This window comes from Leucoraja erinacea, chromosome 5, assembly GCF_028641065.1.
Source record: "Leucoraja erinacea ecotype New England chromosome 5, Leri_hhj_1, whole genome shotgun sequence".
In the NCBI taxonomy this organism is placed as follows: Eukaryota; Metazoa; Chordata; class Chondrichthyes; order Rajiformes; family Rajidae; genus Leucoraja; species Leucoraja erinaceus.
In genome coordinates, this window is record NC_073381.1 from 57560704 (window position 1) to 57582424 (window position 21721).

General features: G+C 40.7%; 1 protein-coding gene across 1 annotated transcript in view; it reads right to left on the reverse strand.

Annotated features, from left to right (window-relative positions):
• The window catches only part of clvs2 (clavesin 2), a 66349-nt gene that overhangs the window by 38680 nt on the left and 5948 nt on the right, over positions 1-21721 (reverse strand). The window contains exon 2 of the mRNA XM_055635722.1: positions 20875-21049. Coding sequence (XP_055491697.1) covers positions 20875-21049 — 175 coding nt within the window. The remainder of the gene's footprint in view (positions 1-20874; positions 21050-21721) is intronic.

Consider the following 21721-nt stretch of genomic DNA (forward strand, 5'->3'; position numbering starts at 1 on the left):
CTTTCTGTTCCATTCTTTTCTCCCCTGTCTACAACTGCCAGTTTGTAAAGGAATTGTTGCCATGACAACTTTGGCCTCTCCCCCACCACAGACATTCCCTCTGCATTCTCCACTCCTCCCCCCATCTCTCTGGCAACTAATACACTTGTTCACTCACTTTTGAGGTTCGGATGGAGAGTCTTTAAGTTAGAAATGTTGGCTATGCTCCTTTCTCCACTTAAGATGCTGTTTGATCTGATGAGTGCTTCTATCATTTTCTTTTTTAGAATGAAATTTGTAATGATAATTGTAATTGTAACTGGGTTCAATTTTAACTACCCTAATATAGGAAAGATGCCACTCAGCTGCAAAGACTGCAGAGAAGGGCGCGAAGTTGGTTTACTGGTCAATACAGACATTCAAAGGCGAAGGCTGGAGGCCATGCAGCAGCCTGGGGCTTGCCTGGTTCAGGCGCCACTCATAAGACCTAGAATGCGGTTTGGACTTTGAAAATGGCTCCGAAAACCTGGCGCCTCTTGCATGCGGTCTCAGTGGACTATTACTGTACACTTTGCTAATCTGAGATGGTGCTTATTTGTGGCAATACTTTACTGAGCTGTATGTTAGAAAATAATTTCACTGTGCATTTGCATATGTGACAATAATGCACAAACCATCTCATGGGCATAATGAAGCAGTTTTGTGGTGAAACACTGACTGTCACCCACATGGTAGCTTACATTTCAAACATAATTGACAGTAAGTTTTAAATTTTGAAAGTTCTGAAACATGGTCACTCTTTATTTTATAAGGGTACGGATGGGCCTAATTGAATCCAGTACCTTTTTTTAAATTCATTCATCAAATTACTGGAATTTAACAAATGATATTATTAAACAGAAGATCTTACAAGGTGTCAAGGCATCATTTCCATCATGTATTGCCTACTGACATGTTCTACACTGAAACATTATCAACAATACATAGCCGTTGTTTGCATGCTGAAAAGTCTAAAATTGGTACCAATTGATATCACGTTACATCTTCAATTATAGAGAACAAAGATGCATCTTATCACTGGTAGTCAAACTTTGTAGAAGAGTGATCATATTATGACACACATTTTGTTATAATTTAAAATAATTTAACTCAATACCTAAACATATGAAAGGAAAGTTATGTTTGACAATCCTCTTAGTGTGTTTTTTGATGTTGTAACAAACAAAATAGGTAAGAACAAACTGATGCATGTGTATATTTGGACTTTACAATGGATATGAAATGAAATCAGAGCACATGATATAGAGGATGATATTATTAACATTGACTGATGATGGTTAACAGGCAAAAAAACAGAGAGATGGAATAAATGGATCATTTTAGCGTGGGAGAATGTAACTGGTGAGGCTACAGGGATCGCTATTGAAACCCTGACTGTTGAAATCTACATCAATAATTGGGTGTGAGGATCAAATGCAATATATTCAGCAATATATTCAGTATACCCATGATACAAAGCTGGGTTGCTGATGCAAGTTATGAAGAGGATGTAGGGAGCTTTTAAAGACATTTGTAAGAAATTGCAAGAGGTAGTTGGCAGTGTTCTATTACTGAGATCGCATTTTGAACGGTCATGGACAATACTAATTGTGTTTTTGCAGTAACATCTTGCTCTGCACAATCTTTATTTTCACTGTCTGGTATCTATGTACAATGTATACATAATGTTATATTCTGTATGCTGTCTGAGTAATCTGCCTATGAATCTGCTGCAAGTAAGCTTATATTTCTACCTGCACCTCACTATACTTGTGCATGTAACAATGACTGTTTAAGATGGGTGCAATCATTTGACTGTAATGCCTGCGGCATCTTTGGCTGGCAGTTGCAAAAGACATTTCAGAAATAGATGTTTTTTAATGACTCTCACATACTGCATTTCATTGCTTAGCAATAAGTCATACCAGGCATAACAGCCATTTAAAAAAAATCCCATTCCTTCCTTTCCAATAAAATGCTGAGCAGGAAGAACATATGTCATTTCCAATGACCAATATTGCTAAGATAGAAAGGACAGAAATGCATATCCTGCATTCGCTTTGCGTGGAATAAACCTCATTATACAGAACTGGATTGACTGGTTGAATCACAACCTGGTTCAGCAACTCAATTGCCCAGAGAGTAATAGACACTGCCCGGTCCATCACAGGTTTTGACCTCCCCACCATTAAAGGGATCCACAAAAGGTGCTGCCTCAGAAAGGCAACCAATATCATCAAAGGCCCCCATCAACTTGACTACGCTCTCATTCAGAAAAAATGTATAGGAGCCTGAAAACCGTGACCACCAGGTTCAAGCATAGCTTCTTCCCAGCAACCATCAGGCTCTTTAGCAGGAAAGAACTTCAGATGCTGGTTTAAATCGAAGATAGATACAAAATGCTGGTGTAACTCAGTGGGACAGACAGCATCTCTGGAGAGAAGGAATGGGTGACGTTTTGGGTCTGAAGAAGGGTCTCGACCCGAAATGTTACACACTCCTTCTCTCCAGAGATGCTGCTTGTTCCGCTGAGTTACTCCAGCATTTTGATTCTACCATCAGGCTCCTTTTGCATACAACACCTACCTCAGTAATTATGATCTTCTATGGACCGTGCCTTTGGCTCCACTATAGATCTTGATTTTTGCATTATAATGGATACTTAATATTACGCTTGTTAATTTATTGTATTTATGATTATTATATATTTTCTGTGGTAATTGGATTTGCGTTGCAGCAAGTTAGAAATTAATTGGTCTGTTGTCAATACCGATGATGATTAAATCACTCTTGACCCTCTTCAATCTTGATTCTTGACTCTTGGATATATTGGAGAAAATGATGTTGCCTCCTAAATGAGTCATTTTAGGGGCTATAGCAATGACATTGTGTGGTTGTCACATACTAGTCATATGGTACCCTATCCAGCTTTTGCCTCCAAGCCAGACTGGATCCACACAAAATCAATTAGAATATAAAGATAAAATCTTCCTTAAAGGGTTGAAGTACTCAAACTATGTTTATATAACGCTGGTGAATGCCACGCAGGAATGTACTACGACAGTGCCACCTAGCATCTGGGGAAGTAAAATGTAGACATTATGGTAGATACAACAGCAGGGTCGGCCTTACGCCAATTGGATCAATTGGGCCCCGCGCCTAAGGGTGCCCCGTGCCGGAGTAATGTACTCTCGGCTCGGGTAGATCTACCCCTGGTGGACGGGGAAGAGAGGGGTGGAGAGAGGGTAGAGGGGTGGAGGGGGAAGAAAGGGGTTTGCGGGGAGGGGGTGTGAGAGGGAATGGAGAAGGGGAAAAGGGGGAGGTGGGTCATTCCCTCGCGGTCCCGGGGCAGCATTCCTGCCCCTCCAGTCACCGTGCTTCATGCACACAGCCCTGGCTCCCCCTTCTCTCTCCCTGGGGAGACGAGGTGAACAATACAGGGAGGGCTGGGCCGGGGGTTGGGGCAACGTTTACAAACCTCGGCCTCAGCTCACAACCGTCCGGCATCCGCTCCCGTCCCCAGCACTTTCCCTCCCTTCTCTCCTTCCTTTCCCTCCCTCCCTTCCCTTCTTCCCTCCATTCCTTCTCTCCTTCCCTCCCTCCTTCTTCTCTCTCTTTACCCTTCTCACCTTCCCTCCCTGCCTTCTTTCTCTCCTTCCCTCCCTCCCTTCTTTCTCTCCTTTCCTCCCTCCCTTCTTTCTCTATTTACCTCCCTCCCTTCTCTCCTTCCTCCCTTCTCTCCCTCCGTCCATTCTCTCCTTCACACACACACACACACACACGCACACACACACGCACACACACGCACACACACACGCACACACACACACACACACACACGCATGCCTGGACTGTTTTTTCGCCAGTGGTTATTGGTTTTCCATGATCTAGTTAATTAAATTACTTTTTTTTTCATTTCACAGTCACTAAAACAAGTGGTATTGTAATGATGTACTTTTCATAGGTGATCTACACATTTTGTTTGTTACTTGTAAGCTTACATGTATGCAATTTTATATTAAAATATAGCTTAATTCTGTTTGGTCCATTAACTCACAGGCACTTTTTAAGCACACATTTTGATTACTTTCCATTCTACCATAGAGGTATAAAGTCTATAATAGACTTTATTTATATTTCTACGATTCTACAGACCTTGGCTGGGAACCTGGGGCTCACCAAAATTGTTCCCAATTGGGTTCTGCACCTCCTAAGGCCGACCCTGTACAACAGGCTGCATAAATGTTCAAGGGAAACAAGCTTCTAAGTGTAACATCCCTGTGTGATGTAAGATAGGATAAAATGGTTACTTCAGAAGTGAAATAAACATGAAATTAATGTGTGATTAAGGAACACGGCAGAGACCCGGGTTCGATCCTAACTACGGGTGCAGTCTGCACGGAGTGTTTACATTCTCTGAGATCTTCGGTTTCTCCGAGATCTTCAGTTTCCTCCCACACTCCAAAGATGTACCGATATGTAGGTTAATTGTCTTGGTGTATGTGTACAATTGTCCCCAGTGCGTGTAGGATAGTGTTAATGTGCAGGGATTGCTGGTTGGTATGGACTCGGTGGGCCGAAGGGCCTGTTTCTGCGCTGTATCTCTAATCTAAACGCGTATTTCTTGACCAATGTATTACTGAGTTCTTATATTCAAACATGTAATGAAAACTACTGATGGAAGTAATCAAACTCTAATTACAACATCTCTGCACCTCCAGTGGAGACACAGCAGCACCACCTCTGGAGGAGGGTGCAATTACAATACAATTCATGGTAATAATTCTAGTAAAAATAAGCGATTACAAAATATATCTACCATACAAATGTATTAGATAAATCATGTAAAAATGTATATCTGATCTATCCCCATTATAAAAATCACACCTATGGTCTTATCTGTTATGTATTTATGTGTATATATTTCAACATGGTACCATGGTGATCAGTTACTGAATTGGTAATTCGAAATCTGCTCTACAAATCTGGAGTCAATCATTTTATAGACTAGACTTTGAGGAATTTAAATTCAGCGATTAAATAAAAAAACTTGAATTGAAAAGCAAATAAAAGTAATAAGGATGATGAAACCATCAGAGGATTATAAAATCTACTAATGTTCATTTGAGAAAGGAAACCTACTATCCTAATTCTCTTTGGCTTATACATTGATTCATAAGTCAGTCAAGGACAATTCGGGTGACAATGTGGATTTCTCTAGCAATAACCCATGTCCCCTGAATATTTTTTGTAAAGCGTTGTTACCCTTTGATACTGCATATGGTACATTGGAGATTATGTTTCCTCTTTGATTTGATTAACTGAGAGTTGTTTCTCTCTGACTTTCTTCTGCTCTCCAATTACTTTCCTTTTGTTTCTCTATACTTAAATGCATTCTCTTTCCATTTTTATTCTTCACTTCTTCCAGGTATGTGATGTACAGAGAAGCTTTCTGCACTGTTATAGATCATGGGAAATTTTGTTTCCCAGCCTCTCCACATCTTTCCTAATTACACACAACTTCTCCCACCTACTTAATCCTATTATGTGCCCATACTATTCACCTTTGACCCACGCATTGTGAAATGTGTTTTATTCTGATCTTGCATGGGTAACAGAATTAGAGACCCATTAGCATTTATTGATCAGAAAAATGCGGAAATGGTGCCTCATATTGAAGTCGAAGGATAAAGGCTGCAGGTCATTAATTCCATGAAAGGTTTTATAAGTGGAAGACATGCATTTAAGACGATTGAAAGCACAACCAATGTATAATAAGTTTAAAGTCAGATTTACTTCCCTGGTACAGTAAATTTGTCTTAGGGTTCCCCAACCACAGTGTAGGTGATGCATATTATAAAGCCCACTAAAAATTGTAATTATTCCAAACAGACTAAATATACAAAATGTAAAATGTCAATAATGTTTGCAAAAGTTATCATGTCATAACATTTATCTTAGGATTTCCTTCACTGAAATTATTTCCTATAATAATTTAGTTGTTTCTCTATTTCTCAAATATGGATTATTTCCACGGTTGATCTTGCTCTGTCATGTTATTTTAATTATTCAATGTTTCTAATTTCTCTTTCTAATGTTTTTCCTCCCACAGACTTTAGCAAAGATGGGATGACACAGCTAACTGGGGTGAATCACAAAACAGTGGGAAGGAAAGACAGGAACTGCAGAAATTGGGATCATAATAGTGGAAGAAACACAAAATAGGAGAGGAAGGAAAGTGAGTTAAATGCAAATCAAAGATGTAGTTGTAAATTAAGTGCCTTCATTTCAACATTTTCAATTACAACATTTTCTATCCTTGGCCTTGTTTCACTATTAGGTAGATGAAAATAATTAGTTTATCTTATGCTGAGCTTCAGAAAGCAGATTTTGGACATCAAAATCAGTACACCCTGCCTAACTATCTGCTCATTCAGTTTTTCTAATGTAAATTGTTTAGTCTTTGTTATTTTTATTCTATTACCTCGCTGTTTCCTTTCAAATGTTTTTCCTGCCCTTCTTAAACCAATTTTCCTCCAACTTCCCTTTGTCCTCCACTTTCCTTATCTTTTTCTGATCCTTCACTATCCTGAGCTAAGGAAGTGACCACAGCACAATGAGAGACATGACAGTTATCTGAATTTCTCAGCCTGCCTGCTTCATGAATGCACAGCCTGCAATCACAAAATGCAGTATGTATCTAACCCTGTCAACATGACAGTCGTGGAAACAACTACATACGTTTGACCTTAAGGAATTGCTCAATATCTGTGAGACAGTGACAGGACCATATGGAATTATATGCAGTATTTCCATTACATTATACTATATTAAAGTCAATCTGATTTATGGTTATGGCTTATGAATATATTTTCTCAGGAAAGTGGTACTAAAAATTGCACGAACCAATTACTGTGAAATAGCAGAGTGAATTTAAATTTACATTACTCCCCAGGCATCCCTCCCCCATTATGAACAGGCATTTTTCAAACAGTATTTTGTGAAATTATGATATTGATCACATTTGCCACCATGTGCGCAATCAATTCAATGCACATTTATGACACAGGAGTGCTTCCATAGATCACATGGTAATACCTGTAAGCGCAAACAGTGTTCATTTTATGATGACACAAGTAATTGCAGATGCTGGAACATTAAACAATAAACAAAGGGCTAGAAGAACTCAGCAAGTCAGGCAGCATTTATGAAGGAATTCAGGTTTCGGATTGGGACTGATTGGAGTAGTGAGGAGAAAGCAGGAAAAGAGAAGTGGGGGGTGGGAGGATGTCTTGTAAGTGATAGGTGGACACAGGTGAAGGATGGTGCGATAGGCAGATAGGTGGAGGGCTGCTGGATCTCTCTAATTACTAACCATTTTAACACCCATTTCCATTCCCATAATAATCTTTCAAGATTCAAGATTCAAGAGAGTTTATTGTCATGTGTCCCAGATAAGACAATGAAATTCTTGCTTTGCTTCAGCACAACAGAATATTGCAGGTATAAATAATACAGAACAGATCAGTGTGTCCATATACAATTGAATATATATATATATTAGGTAGTATATATATATACACACACATAAATAAGCATATAAAGTGCAGTAGGCTAATTAAAGTTCAGATTTTGTTTGAGTTGAGTTTAATAGTCTGATGGCTGTGGGGAATTAGCGATACCAAAAACCTGGTTGTTGCAGATGTCAGGCTCCTTTACCTTCTACCTGAAGGCAGCAGAGAGATGAGTGTGTGGCCAGGATGGTGTGGGTCCTTGATGATGCTGCCAGCCATTTTGAACCAGCGACTGTGGTAGATCCCCTCGATGGTAGGGAGGTCAGAGCCGATTTCAGAATGGCAGACAGGCAGTGATTAGTGGGGTGCCGCAAGGCTCGGTGCTGGGCCCCCAGTTATTTACAATATATATTAATGATTTAGACGAGGGAATTAAATGTGACATCTTCAAATTTGCAGAAATGTGAGTTTATCCACTTCGGTGGCAAGAACAGGAAGGCAAATTATTATCTGAATGGCGTCAGATTAGGAAAAGGTGGAGGTGTAATGAGGCCTGGGTGTGCTTGTACAGCAGGCAGTGAAGAAAGCTAATGGCATGTTGGCCTTCATGGTGAGAGGATTTGAGTTTAGGAGCAAAGAGGTCCTACTGCAGTTGTACAGGGCCCTGGTGAGACCGCACCTGGAGTATTGTGTACAATACAATTTTGGTGTAATTTGAAGAAGGACATTGTTGCTATTGAGGGAGTGCAGCGTAGGTTAATTCGCGGGATGACGGGACTGACATATGATGAAAGAATGAGCCGACTGGGCTTGTATACACTGGAATTTAGAAGGATGAGAGGGGATCTTATAGAAACATATAAAATTCTTAAAGGATTGGACAGGCTAGATGCAGGAAAGGCTAGATGCAGGGATTGGACATGGGTTGCCTGTCCAATCCCTCCACAAATATTGCCTGACTTGCTGAGTTCCTACGGCATTTTGTTTTATGATTTTATTGTCCCTTCCTTCAATGAACTCATCTTTCTGCTGCATCCCAATCATTCAAAACCAAAACCAATAAAGCAATATGATGAATTATCTACAATTCCACAGCTCTAATTGTTTGTCAGGGAATATAAAGCAAACACTTCCAGCTATTGAAAACATTGACCTGCAGTCCATTAATCAACAAAAAAGGGGGAAAAATCTAAGCACAAGAGAGCTTGCCAAGGCAGCTGACAAAGTATATGACATTAGAAAATATCCAATAAGCTCCGGAAACGTATCTGTGATATCTTTAAAAAGCAATGATTTTAAAAGGTGAAGTAAATCTAAAGGAGAGTAATGTTTCATCTATGCATTCAGGAAACATCATACAACTGTCCATATGATTGATCTTCAAAATTACAGTGCATACTCTAGAGCAATTCAACAAAGAACTGAAATAAATTGAATATAACAAATGCCATACATAGGGACTATGGGGGCAGACTTTCCTCTTCCTGAATCGTGGTGAGGTGCAATTAGAAAATTGAGTGGGGTGATTAGACTGTAGAGGACTTGTCCAAGTATCCAGCATGTGCTGTGACCTGGTGATTGTGCAGTGCTGGGACAAGAGAATATGCCTCAGAGAGACAGAGATAAAGAACACCTAGATATTAGTGATCACTCGTGGCAGTTAAAATGAGTGTAGACATGGAACCCAATCTGCAGACTCTTGGTGAAATTAGACGTGGATTTATTTCTATTAATGGCATTAATAGTTATTCAATGAGATTACACTGTGTTCTAATGTTGACAAAAATCAGAACAATTGCAGAAGAACTGCCTATGTTTTTTTGTACTTTGTTTACGGCGTTGTTTTTTATAAACAATGTTTCAAGCTTTTGAAAGTCATTTGAGATTACAAATCAGATCCACCTAAAAGAATCAGGGGGAAAGGGCTAGCACTGAGCAAATAGAGTTGATGGAGATTGTATTTAATAGCAGAGGGGTTAATCAGTCTTTGGTGCTCCAAGTGTTGTTATGCAAAGTTTCCATTGCCTTATTTTGAGGATTAAACTTAAATTAACAGAATAGAAATACTGGAGGCATTCCAAACACATATCAGTTCCAAGCTCTCCTGCACAGGAGTGGTCAAACAAAGTGAAATAAACCTGCACCTGGCTGGCTGTGGTGCAGGCAGTTACAAGTTCAATGTCAAGTGAGTTTATTGTCATGTGTCCCTTCTAGGACAATTAAATTCTTGCTTTGCTTCAGCACAACAGAACATAGTAGGCATTGACTACAAAACAGATCAGTGTGTCCATATACCATTAATAAACACATGAATAAATAAACTGATAAAGTGCAAATAACAGATAATGGGCTATTTTACTTTGGAGTCACATGAGTGACTACATGAAGAACCCGTGCAGCACGCATACGCAACATTGCGTTCACGCAGTGCAACAGCGATGAATGGGAGTACAGGCGCTCCCGTTACACGCCTGAAGGAACGGACCGTTAGGTAAGTACTTACCTACAGGTTAAACTCGCGACTTTGCCTCTCTTTGTTGCTCCAGGGGAACTGGAGACAGCAAAGCAGCACAGAGGGAAGCAGCCTTCGTTCGACTCCAGGGAAGGAACGTCCCGACAGTGGAGGGGGCAGAGGCGGCAACGGGACCGCACACGCTGCGGTCCACAGACACGGGTACTGCGCCGATGCCCAGTCCGCTAAACAGCTGTCTGACCAACAGCAGCGGACTGGAGGGAAATTCAAAACCGGCCAGTAACCCCTGCATCTCCCGACAAGGAGACTCGCCGCCCGAGAACCGCTGAAATGCCGCCCGAAAACGGCAGACAGCCTCTATCAGCAAAGCCAGCAACCAAACCTCGAGCTGGAGACAGGCACAGAAGATGGAATCGGCACTTCAAACGAGAACAAGTAAGTGTCTGTTCTCCAAGCCAGAGTAAGGTCATGGAGCCAAAAACTCCAGCGAGACTTGCCTCAGGAGCAGGGGCAAGTCCGCCAAGGGAGCATAACACTCCCACTCCAGTGCCTACAGCACTGGCCATCTCCCTTGTCGAGGGATCGATGGCGACCAGGGCTGGGCTGGTCAAGAAGAGGGGTCACTGGCTGAAGAATATCGGGAGTATGCTTGAGGTACAGGATCAGGAAGAGCTGCTGGGTGTGGCCGCTATGTGGTTCCACCACTAGCGAGATGGCCTTTTCAGTCTCAACTGACGGCCAGTTTACTACCTGTTCTTTTCAAAACCTCTCCAAGACAGGTAGTCATGAGGCGCTGGTTTCATCACGCCTCCCCTAAATTGCATTTACTCAAAGTGCCCACCGTTATTGGGGGGTACATTGAGCATAGCTTTTTAAAAAACTCAAATATCTTAAATTGCATTTGATATCCCTGACGTCGGCTATCATTTTCACATGCTCATTCCAGAGGGGCAAGGTAGTATGGCAAAACACCTGACCCTACTGTTCACAGATGCTCCGCAACTTCTCAGGAAGTCATAAAACCTGCCCTCAACTTAAAAAAATTTACAGAACTGTGAGAACGCCGACCTCAATACAATAGAATACAATACAATACTCACAACCCCAGATCCTGCTTTCTGGCTAAGTTATCAAACCAAGCCTAAGAAACTGGACGAAGTTTCCAAATATTCGGCATCAAGAGGGCAGGGCCTGGAATGAGCGCCACACAAAACCAGACAGCAGTGCCTCTACGCATCCACCAGTAGGCGTCTACTTAAGAGTACTGGTGAAAGCTCCGGGCCCGCATGCCAACCCCCAGTAAGCCCTTTCAGGCCAGGGTCCAGAGCGGGCCCCATGGAAAATGCGCCACCCCCAACAACACCATCTCTACAGACAAGGAACCAGAAACCGAAGAAATGAACACACCACTAAACAACAGTGAAGACAGATAAGTATGGTTCCTACCATCACATAAAGGTGAAGGGGGGTGGTCACACCTGGTTGGGAAGCTATCACTCTTGGTAGTTATATACCAAAAAATATTCAAGGGGAATAGAATTAATATCTTGCCACCAGTTCAGCTTGCACCCCAAAGGGTCTACCCTCCCACTAAGAAACATGAGGGTCTAGCTACTGGGAAAGATATACCAGGGGTCATAAGAAATCTCATATGAGCTTTTGGTACCAAAAAACCCCAAGATGGTGAATGTCGCACCATCATTGATTAACCACTTGAGTATTTCACCAGGTATACCCACTAATGGAATTTGTAACTAGTACCATGGATTCCAAGGATACTTTGTGGTAGACATCGACTTAAAGATGCATACTATTCAGTACCCTTTTATATAAGATTTCGAATATACCACAATTTACCTGGATGGGGCAACCATGGCGAGCATTGCAACTTTTCATTCACTGCACATCTCGCATGTGTATGTGACAAATAAACTTGACGACTTGATTTGAGGACTTATTATTGAATTGGCTTATATGAGCCGAAGCTATTCCAGAATTTCAAACCAGCCCTGACACTTAAGGAACATTTCGTCATGGCATGTCTATATATTAACGACAGACTATCCTTGGATATATATCGGCTGCATTAGCTACTAACTTATTTTAGCCTGGGCTCTGTCATATTATCCAGATATCTACGTTGACCCCATCCACAACATTGTCTATCTGGTATTCATTAATGCTATCAGTTATGGTAACATTTAACCACCTATCAACTACGTGGCAAAAGTAATTGGGATTAGTAGCAGCATTACCAGCTACTGAACATTGCACCTTTCCAATGAGCTGAGATACTAGTGTTCAAACTATATCCCATACCTAGAATATGGTGGCAAATGGACTAATCTGGAGTTGTCATCACTATAGACACTGGGCATTAAACCTAGTTAGAAATATTGAGTATGTTCTATTGAGTATATTCATCGGACTGGCTGCAAGGCCACAAAAGGGCTGACCTCGGGGGTTTTCAGAGGAAGAGGACTTAACATTCTGGTGCCTTTCCCCACGGTGGAAATTTGATTCTGCTGTGGGGAGGACGTTTGTGTAGAACTCTATATGGGTTGAGTCCATTTTCTTTAATTGTTAACCTTTTCCTATGGTATGCAAACGTATTATCTATTTTTGTAAAGCACTTTGGTGTCAATGCGAGTTGACTTAAAACGTACTATATAAATAAAACTTACTTACTATTGGGCAAGCATATTGCTCAGTAGTGCACCATTTTGCATGTTCGTTTATAAATTAACAACATCACAGTGGTGGCATATACCAAACCACTTGGGCGGAATAAAATCGATATTATGTGACAATTTATTTAACAATTGGTAACCGTATGTCGTCAAACATGTTTGACCGTCAGTAACTTACCTATCAGGTGAGCTAAATACTGTAAACGAACATTTAAACCAAAAGTATTTGCTGAGATTACAAAGCAATATGGACACCAGATATCGATTACCTTATATTCCAATTGAATCGCCACGTACCAATGTATGTCGCATGAAACCAACTCAAGGCAGCGGCATGGATACATTTCTGCGTATTGAGGTGGGGGGGGGGGGGGGGGAACTAATCTCTATGTTCTCCCCTTCTTTCTACGCATATCCACTAGGGAACATACCTGAGAAGAAACTACTCAAACTCAGGAACTACACATTCAACTACAACAAAACCTGTACTGGAGTTCCTGGCAGGCCTTCACCACAATGAAGGACTCAGCTACTGCGCCATCAATATAGCCAGAAGTGCTCTGTCAGCCTACTCAACTCAGGCACCACGACAACAGGGCAAGGGTACCACCCACTGGTGATCAAATTCAGGAGAGGTATATTCAATTCCCATTCCCCAGAACTAGGTACACACAAATTGGGAAGTCAGTGAGGTCCTGACGTACCTTAGGGGATGATCACCAGCCAGGTCCCTCACCCTGGAACAGCCTACCCTGAAGATGGATATGCTGACGGCCTTACCTCAGCACAAAGACCCAGTTCTTCCATCTACTGCGATTGGACATCATGGTGATAACACCAGATAGTGTCACATTTTCCATTCAGGGGCTGGCCAAACAGAGCAGACCAGGAACATCAGGTCCAGTCATGGAATTCCGGGCATAGCCACCTGAACCACGGTTATGTGTCATGCCCCACTTAATGAACTACATTGACACAATAAGAAATACCCGAGGGAGAGGAAAAAGCCTTGTGGGTCAGTCACAAGAAACCTCATGGTCGGGTGACGAGCTAAACTACCTCTAGTGGCTCAAGCAGGTACTGGGAGTTGCTGGAGTAAATACTAACGTGTATAAATCTAATTCCACCATGGCAGCTTCCACTAAGACCACATCCTGTGCCTATGGACCACATCCTGGCTACAGCGGGGTGGTCTAGGGAGTATACGTTCCAAACTTTGTAACACGCCGCTGGCAGAACCTGTATCAGTTGCAGAAATAACATTAGAATCTGAAAATATATAATTTAAGCCCGGGGGAGCATTTGTCTTGTTATTGTTGATAACACCATTTTTGTTTTACAAACAGTTTCATGGTTGATTACGATAACATACTTCCTCCCTCAAATGACTTCGGCAGCGAGTGAAGTATGAACTGTTACACGGTTTGAAATCACAGAGCTTTAAAATCTTCACGTAGTCACTCACGTGACTCCGAAGTAAAATAGTAAGATTAAACGAGAATTTACCAGTTTGAAGTTTGATCTGTATTTTACGAGGAGTTACGATGAGGGATTACGTGCCCTCCGCTCCCACCCTCAATAATAGAGATCAAACTGGTAACTAAGCTCTCCTTTTCTTTACTATATTTATTTCAATTACTGTGTCTGTCTGTGATTCCACACCGCTGCTTTGAAGTATGTCGCGCGTGCGTGCTGGACGGGTTCTTCACGTAATCCCTCATCGTAACTCCTCATAAAATACAGATCAAACTTCAAACTGGTAAGTTCTCGTTTAATCTTACTATTAATGTTCAGAGTTTTGTCCGAGCCAGCTTTAACAGCCTGATGGCTGTGGGTAAGTAGCTATTCCTGAACCTGGTCGTTGCAGTCTTCAGGCTCCTATACCTTCTACCTGAAGGTAGCAGGGAGAAGAGTGTGTGGCCAGGATGGTGTGGGTCCTTGATGATACTGCCAGCCTTTTTGAGGCAGCGACTGCGATAGATCCCCTCGATGGAAGGGAGGTCAGAGCCGATGATAGACTGGGCAGTGTTTAATACTTTTTGTAGTCTTTTCCTCTCCAGGGCGCTCAAGTTGCTGAACCAAGCCACGGTGCAACCGGTCAGCATGCTCTCTACTGTGCACCTGTAGAAGTTAGAGAGAGTCCTCCTTGACAAACCGACTCTCCGTAATCTTCTCAGGAAGTAAAGGCGCTGATCTGCTTTCTTAATAATTGCATCAGTGTTCTCGGACCAGGAAAAATCTTCAGAGATGTGCACACCCAGGAATTTGAAGCTCTTGACCCTTTCAACCATCGACCCATTGATATAAACAGGACTGTGGGTCCCCATCCTACTCCTTCCAAAGTCCACAATCAGTTCCTTTGTTTTGCTGGTGTTGAGGGCCAGGTTATTGTGCTGGCACCATATGGACAGTTGCTCGATCTCTCTTCTATACTCTGACTTATCCCCATCAGTGATACGTCCCACAACAGTGGTGTCATCAGCGAACTTGATGATGGAGTTCGCCCTATGACCGGCTACACAGTCATGAGTATAGAGTGAGTACAGCAGGGGGCTGAGCACACAGCCTTGAGGTGCTCCCGTACTGATTGTTATCGAGGCTGACACATTTCCACCAATACGAACAGACTGTGGTCTGAGAATGAGGAAGTCGAGGATCCAATTGCAGAGGGATGCGCAGAGACCCACGTCTGCGAGTTTGGTAACCAGCTTGGAGGGGACGATTGTATTAAACGTCGAGCTGTAATCAATGAATAACAGCCTGACATATGAGTTTTTGTTGTCCAAGTGGTCCAGGGCGGAGTGGAGGGCCAGCGAGATAGCATCCACCATTGATCTGTTGTGTTGGTAAGCGAACTGCAGTGGGTCCAGGTTTTTGTCAAGGTAGGAGTTGATTTATGTTTCTATGTTTCTATTTGCGTCATGATCAACCTCTCAAAGCACTTCATCACCACAGGCGTTAGTGCCACAGGTCGAAAGTCATTGAGGCACGTCACCTTACTCTTCTTGGGCACTGGTATAATTGATGCCCTTTTAAAGCAGGTGGGAACCTCAGACCTCAGAAGTGCGAGGATGAAAATGTCCAGAAAAACTCCAGCCAGTTGGTCCGCACAGGTTTTTAGAACACGACCGGGTATGCCATCAGGTCCAGGCGCTTTTAGAGGGTTCACCCCTCTGAAGGATTTCCTGATATTGGCCTCTATGACTGAGACTGAAATACCATCACAGTGAATGTTCACATCACAGCAATTGCCATGAACAAGCTCTACAACTCCCCTACTGAGACCATTCATATAAAAATACAAAGGAAGCAAGAGATATGAATAGGCCATTGCACAGAGAAATAAAAATTGCACTGAGCCCATATCAGGACAGTTTTCACAATATAACATGGCTGGTAGTGAGATCACAATAAACTGAGTTGCACACCTTGTACTGTACATGCTGGGAGATATGGTGTTGTCAATTATTTTATATTTTTAGTTTCTAATGTTTTATGCTGGAGTTCAAAATTGAAGAAAATACAGTAATATAAGATAGTACCAATGATCAGTTTAGTTTAGTTTAGAGATACACAGCGTAAAAGCAGGCACTTCAGCTCATCAACTCTGCGCCGACCAGTGATCACTCCATACACTGGTTCTATCCTACTCTCAAGGAATAATTTACAGAAGCCAATTAACCTACAAACCTGTACGTCTTTGGAATGTGGTACGGCTTAGGAAACCGGTGCACCTGGAGAAAACCCACGAGGTCACAGTGAGGACGTGTAAACTCCGTACCGACAGCACCCGTGGTCAGGATCGAACCCGGTTCCCTGGTGCTGTAAGGCAGCAACTCTACTACTGCATCACTGTGCCATCCACTGCAATGCCACTGTGCCACTCGAGAAGGTGTAGGAATGTGTAGAAAGGAGCTGCAGATGTCGGTGTATACCGAAGATAGACACAAAATGCTGGAGTAACTCAGTGGGTTAGGCAGCATCTCTGGAGAAAAAGAACAAATGATGTTTTGGGTCGTAACTCTATTTCAGACTGAAAGTAGAGGTGGGGGTGGGGGGGAATAAATTGGAGGCAAGAAAAGGCAAATTCAGTGAGTAATTCAGGATAAACCTTTTCCAGTAAGTGGTTAGATTTTAGGACATAAAATGGTTAAGGTGAACAACTTAGAACCTGACAGGAGAAAGGAATATGAAGCAATTTGCATAAAACAATTCTCCTTAAACAATGACCTTAAATATATAACATCTAGTTACTTCATCCCTAGCTAGCAGGAGCAAGGGTATGCTGATAGCAAAGTGTGGTTAGATGAATCCCATGTGGAGTATAAATATTGGCTAAGGCTAAATCAGCTGAATGGACTGTAATTTCTAGGCAATTTTATTGAGTATTTGGTTGAACAAATAAATCAGAATAGTAATGGTCCCTTGCATTTTCTTTTTACATTGCAGCAGTTAAAATGAGCACTGCTTTATTTTTTCTTTCGTAATTTTACTCGTTGCCAATTATTTAAGAAACAACATGCAATAAAAGAAGAGAGTCATAAAGATAATTTTGCTCATTTTACACAATGAGATTGGGAGAGTATTGCAAATAAATATTATTGGATTTTCAATTGCTTGTGGCCAAAGCGTAATCAAAAATACCAATGAAGATTTTGCACTATAGAATTTTATAACATTGATTAATTATCAAACCTTTCCATGAACTGATATTTGATGGCAACTTTGAACCTGCTTGTAATGTTAGACTGAGCATATTCCTGTTGATTGACCATCCACAAACTAATTAAAATTGAATCTGAATCTGAATCTGAATCCACAAACTAATCAATGTGACTTCAGTTGACAAATTCAGCCACTCTTAATATGGACAGAATCGCACTCAGTTCTTTTTAAAATGTGAATGAAATAAACTACAAGCTATAGTGAATTAAGATATGAAAGGACAAAAAATATGGAAGGACAAAAAAAATGCTGGCCTTGCTGATCATAACCACATCACACAAAAAAATGAATTTATTAAAAATACATCCAGTTTTATTTTTATTGTTTTCATAATTTTGAATGTTAATATGAATTTCCAATTGGTAAAAATACCTCGATAAAACTATCTTCCCTTCGTTCCTGAAATGTATGTCTTTTTGATGCGGTTAGGATTGTTTTTCTCTGTATACCGTTCTCTGCCATACCAAGATCATACAGCATGAACTCAATTTAATCCTCGTGGTGCATGAGAGCAAGGGTTCTTCTACTTGAGGAAATGGGGCGGCATGGTGGCGCAGTGATAGAGTTGCTGCCTAACAGCACTTACAGCACCAGAGACCCAGGTTCGATCCTGACTATGGGTGCTGTCTGTACGGAGTTTGTACGTTCTCCCCGTGACCGCATGGTTTTCTTCGAGATCTTATGTTTCCTCCCACACTCCAAAGACGTATAGGTTTGTAGGTTGTGTTCAAGAAGGAACTGCAGATGCTGGAAGATCGAAGGTACACAAAAATGCTGGAGAAACTCAGCGGTTGCAGCAGCATCTATGGAGCGAAGGAAATAGGCGACGTTTCGGGCCAAAATCAGTCTGAAGAAGGGTTTTGGCCCGAAACGTCGCCTATTTCCTTCACTCCATAGATGCTGCTGCACCCGCTGAGTTTCTCCAGCATTTTTGTGTACCTTAGGTTTGTAGGTTAATTGGCTTGATATAAATGTAAATGGTCCCTAGTGTGTGTTAATCTGCGGGGATCGCTAGTCGGTGTGGACTCGTTGGGTTGAAGGGCCTGTTTCTCTAAGGGCCTGTTATATCTCTAAAAAAAATTGTTTGCCTCTGAATATTCGCTACACCATTTTCCAATTGCCACTGTCCACACCAACAACCAAGATCTGCACATTTATATTTGGATTGACCTGTTTTCACTCCTACCTTCCCAAAGTATTCTTAGCCAGTGAGACTTACAAAATCTCTGGCCTCCTACAATGTTATAATAAAGACCAACAAAAGCTTGAGTAACAACCCTTCATCTTCAGTATGTTGTATTCCACCACTGCTGAATACTGGCTTTCTCTGTCTCTATCTTGGGGGAAAACATTGAAATAAGGTTCACTATTTAAAAATACCCATTTAAGGGGGATGAGGCAATTTATTTTCTCTCAGAGGGTCCTTAGTCATTGGAAATGAAAGCTGAGTGGTTGAATATTTTTGAAGCAGAGGATGACAGATATTTGAGAAGCAGGAGGTTAATATGTTATTTTCGAGAGACAGAAATGCAGGAGGCCACAGTCAAATCAGCCATAATCTTATTGAACTATGACCAAAATCCATGCCAACGTTTTATTCTTGTCAGTTAGTAGCGCGAGTAGAGTTATGGAATAAAATTACCAGTACACAGGAGAATGACCATTGCTGAACAATGCATTAAGAGGGTCATGCAATACACAGGATTCAAGAAGCTCTGCCGGTGAAATATTTCCTAAACTGTGGCAGATATTAGCTATGACCATGTTTCTACTATAATAAAGTGAGCTATTTAAGCATAGTGGAGCAGATATGCATGAAGGAGCTTAGTAATGAACTCACATGACCATTTTCCCAAAGGAAATAATATCTCCAGTGTTTGAATCCACATCCAACCATAAAATAGCTGGGAATATTAAAACAAATATGAACAAACTTCCTTCATTGCTGTATTTCTTCCTGTCCTGAACTGTCACCTATCAATGTCCTCCAGAGATGCTGCCTTACCTGCTGAGTTACTCCAGAATATTGTGATTTTTTGTTCTTCTTTGTTGTTTTGTTATGAAACCGTTACTTTCAGAGAAAATATTACAGCACTGCAGGGATTCTGTTATATCACAAAATTAACATTATTCAAAAACAAAGAAGAGAGCAGCTCTATTCATAAAATTGTGATTGATAGTTTAGCATAAATAAATTCCACTAAATAAGTTGTTTATATCACTATGTACTCAGTTGCATCTAAAGAGGTCTATTATGATCCTACTTACTTTATTGGAGTATAATTTATATAGCATTCAAATGCTTAGGGAATGTTGAGGCCCAAATACCCAATTTCATAGTTCTATATCAGGTAAATATACAGTCATAAAATCAGAGAAATGTCTAGCGTGAAAAGGGACCATTCAGCCCATTAGACAAAAGTTGAGTTTCTTCCACAACTCATCTCTCAATCCATAGATTTTAGTTTATCACTCTTCAAGTGCTCATTGAAACACCTTTTATCAATGATGGCAGTTTATGCTACAAAAAAGAAGATTTATATGGAGGCACAATGAACTGCAGGTGCTGCAGCAAAACACAAAGTGCTGGAGTAACTCGGCAGGTCAAGCAGCATCTCTGGAGGAAATTGACCTGAGACATTTCAGTCTGACGAAGGATTCTGACTCAAAATATTCCCTCCAGAGATGCAGCCAAACCCACTGAGTTCCTCCAATTCGTTGTGTTTTGAGGAAAATTTATATCGTTGGTAGACTTTTGGCAGAATGATGTTTACCTCTTCTCCCCTCTAATTCTTCTCCCAATTAACTTACATTTGTAGCCCCTCATTATTCACTGCTGCTAAGGGAAAGTGGTCCTTCCTAGTTACCCTTTCTAGGTCTCTCATATCTTCATACTTTGTCCCTCAAGCCACATCCTTGCCTCCAATCAACAGCATTCACATTGCTGCCTCCAGTTTATTGAACCAACATAATACGATTCCTTCCCCTCAAACAATATTATTTCATGTTCTATTTTAATATTATCCTGGCATAAACATTGCTGTTGAATTAATTTACTGGAACCAAATATTCATAATCTTAGCCAGGATAATAGGTATTTTATTAATTAGGTGTTTTTTTAGATTGGAAATAAAAAAAGAGAGACTAAATATCCCTTTATCAAAGCTGCATTATGTTCATTCCATAGTCAAAGGACGTTTCAGGCAGAACCATTTTGTTCTGCAAAAGCATTGTTTTTTTAATTATACTGAGCACCACGCATTTTGCTCTTGGTACATAATGATCACATCAAATAGTAATGAAAAGTTTGCACAGTGTAATATTTTCTCCAGTCACTCTATTATTTTGAGATTCTCTGTACACCAAGATCCAGCAACCTGAGATTGACACCACCAAAATTTATAAGCAATGAATTTATAATGTATAACCATTATAAGCAAAAAAACATTTGTACCTGTAATCCCTCAATGGCTAATCGGAGCATACTCGGTGTTAATTTAGAGGCTTGCTTGAAAGTAAAGTTGCTCCAGTCTATTATCAAAATAAATCCATTCACTTGCAGTTCTGGGTCTTCAATCATTGCTTCCAATGATAGCAGGATGGCACGCAAAATATCTATTAATGTATACCTGAAAATGGAGACACAATTAATTATATTTGTACACCAATTAGTTTGTCAAGCAAACATTCAGATAGCCAATATGCAAAATAGCCAATATGCTGTAGAATCAGTAATCTAGTTCTAATTAAAAATCAAATGTGAAAAATCAAATTCTGACAATTTCTGAAATGTTATATGTTTATACAATATTAATATGTAAACAATTATAATAACATATATGTAATGATCATGACCATGAAGCTATAAAGTGATTGATAAACCTAATTACGGCATTATCTTCCTTTAGGAAAAGAAAGGAAACATGCTTGTTATCTTGACTGATGTACACATGACTCCAAACCTGCTGTGGTGTGACTGATTCTTATGGAAATGAGTCAATTAAACAGCAACATAAAAATGTATAGGAATAAAATCAGATCATTCACAAGATGACTAATATCACAACTTAAGCATAGGTACAAATATTTTAAGTGCAGATAATTTCCAAAACCTTCTATTATCCCCATTCTTTATTTGCCTGACCTGCAGAATATTTCTTCCACTTGCTTTATTTCAGATTTCCAACATCTGCAAAATGTTATCTTTGCAGGAATGGTAACAGACAGTTAAATAACTAATAAGAGGAGCGTGCTTCATCAAAATCAGCTTCCTTGTAATAACTGTTCTAAGTTCAGTGTTG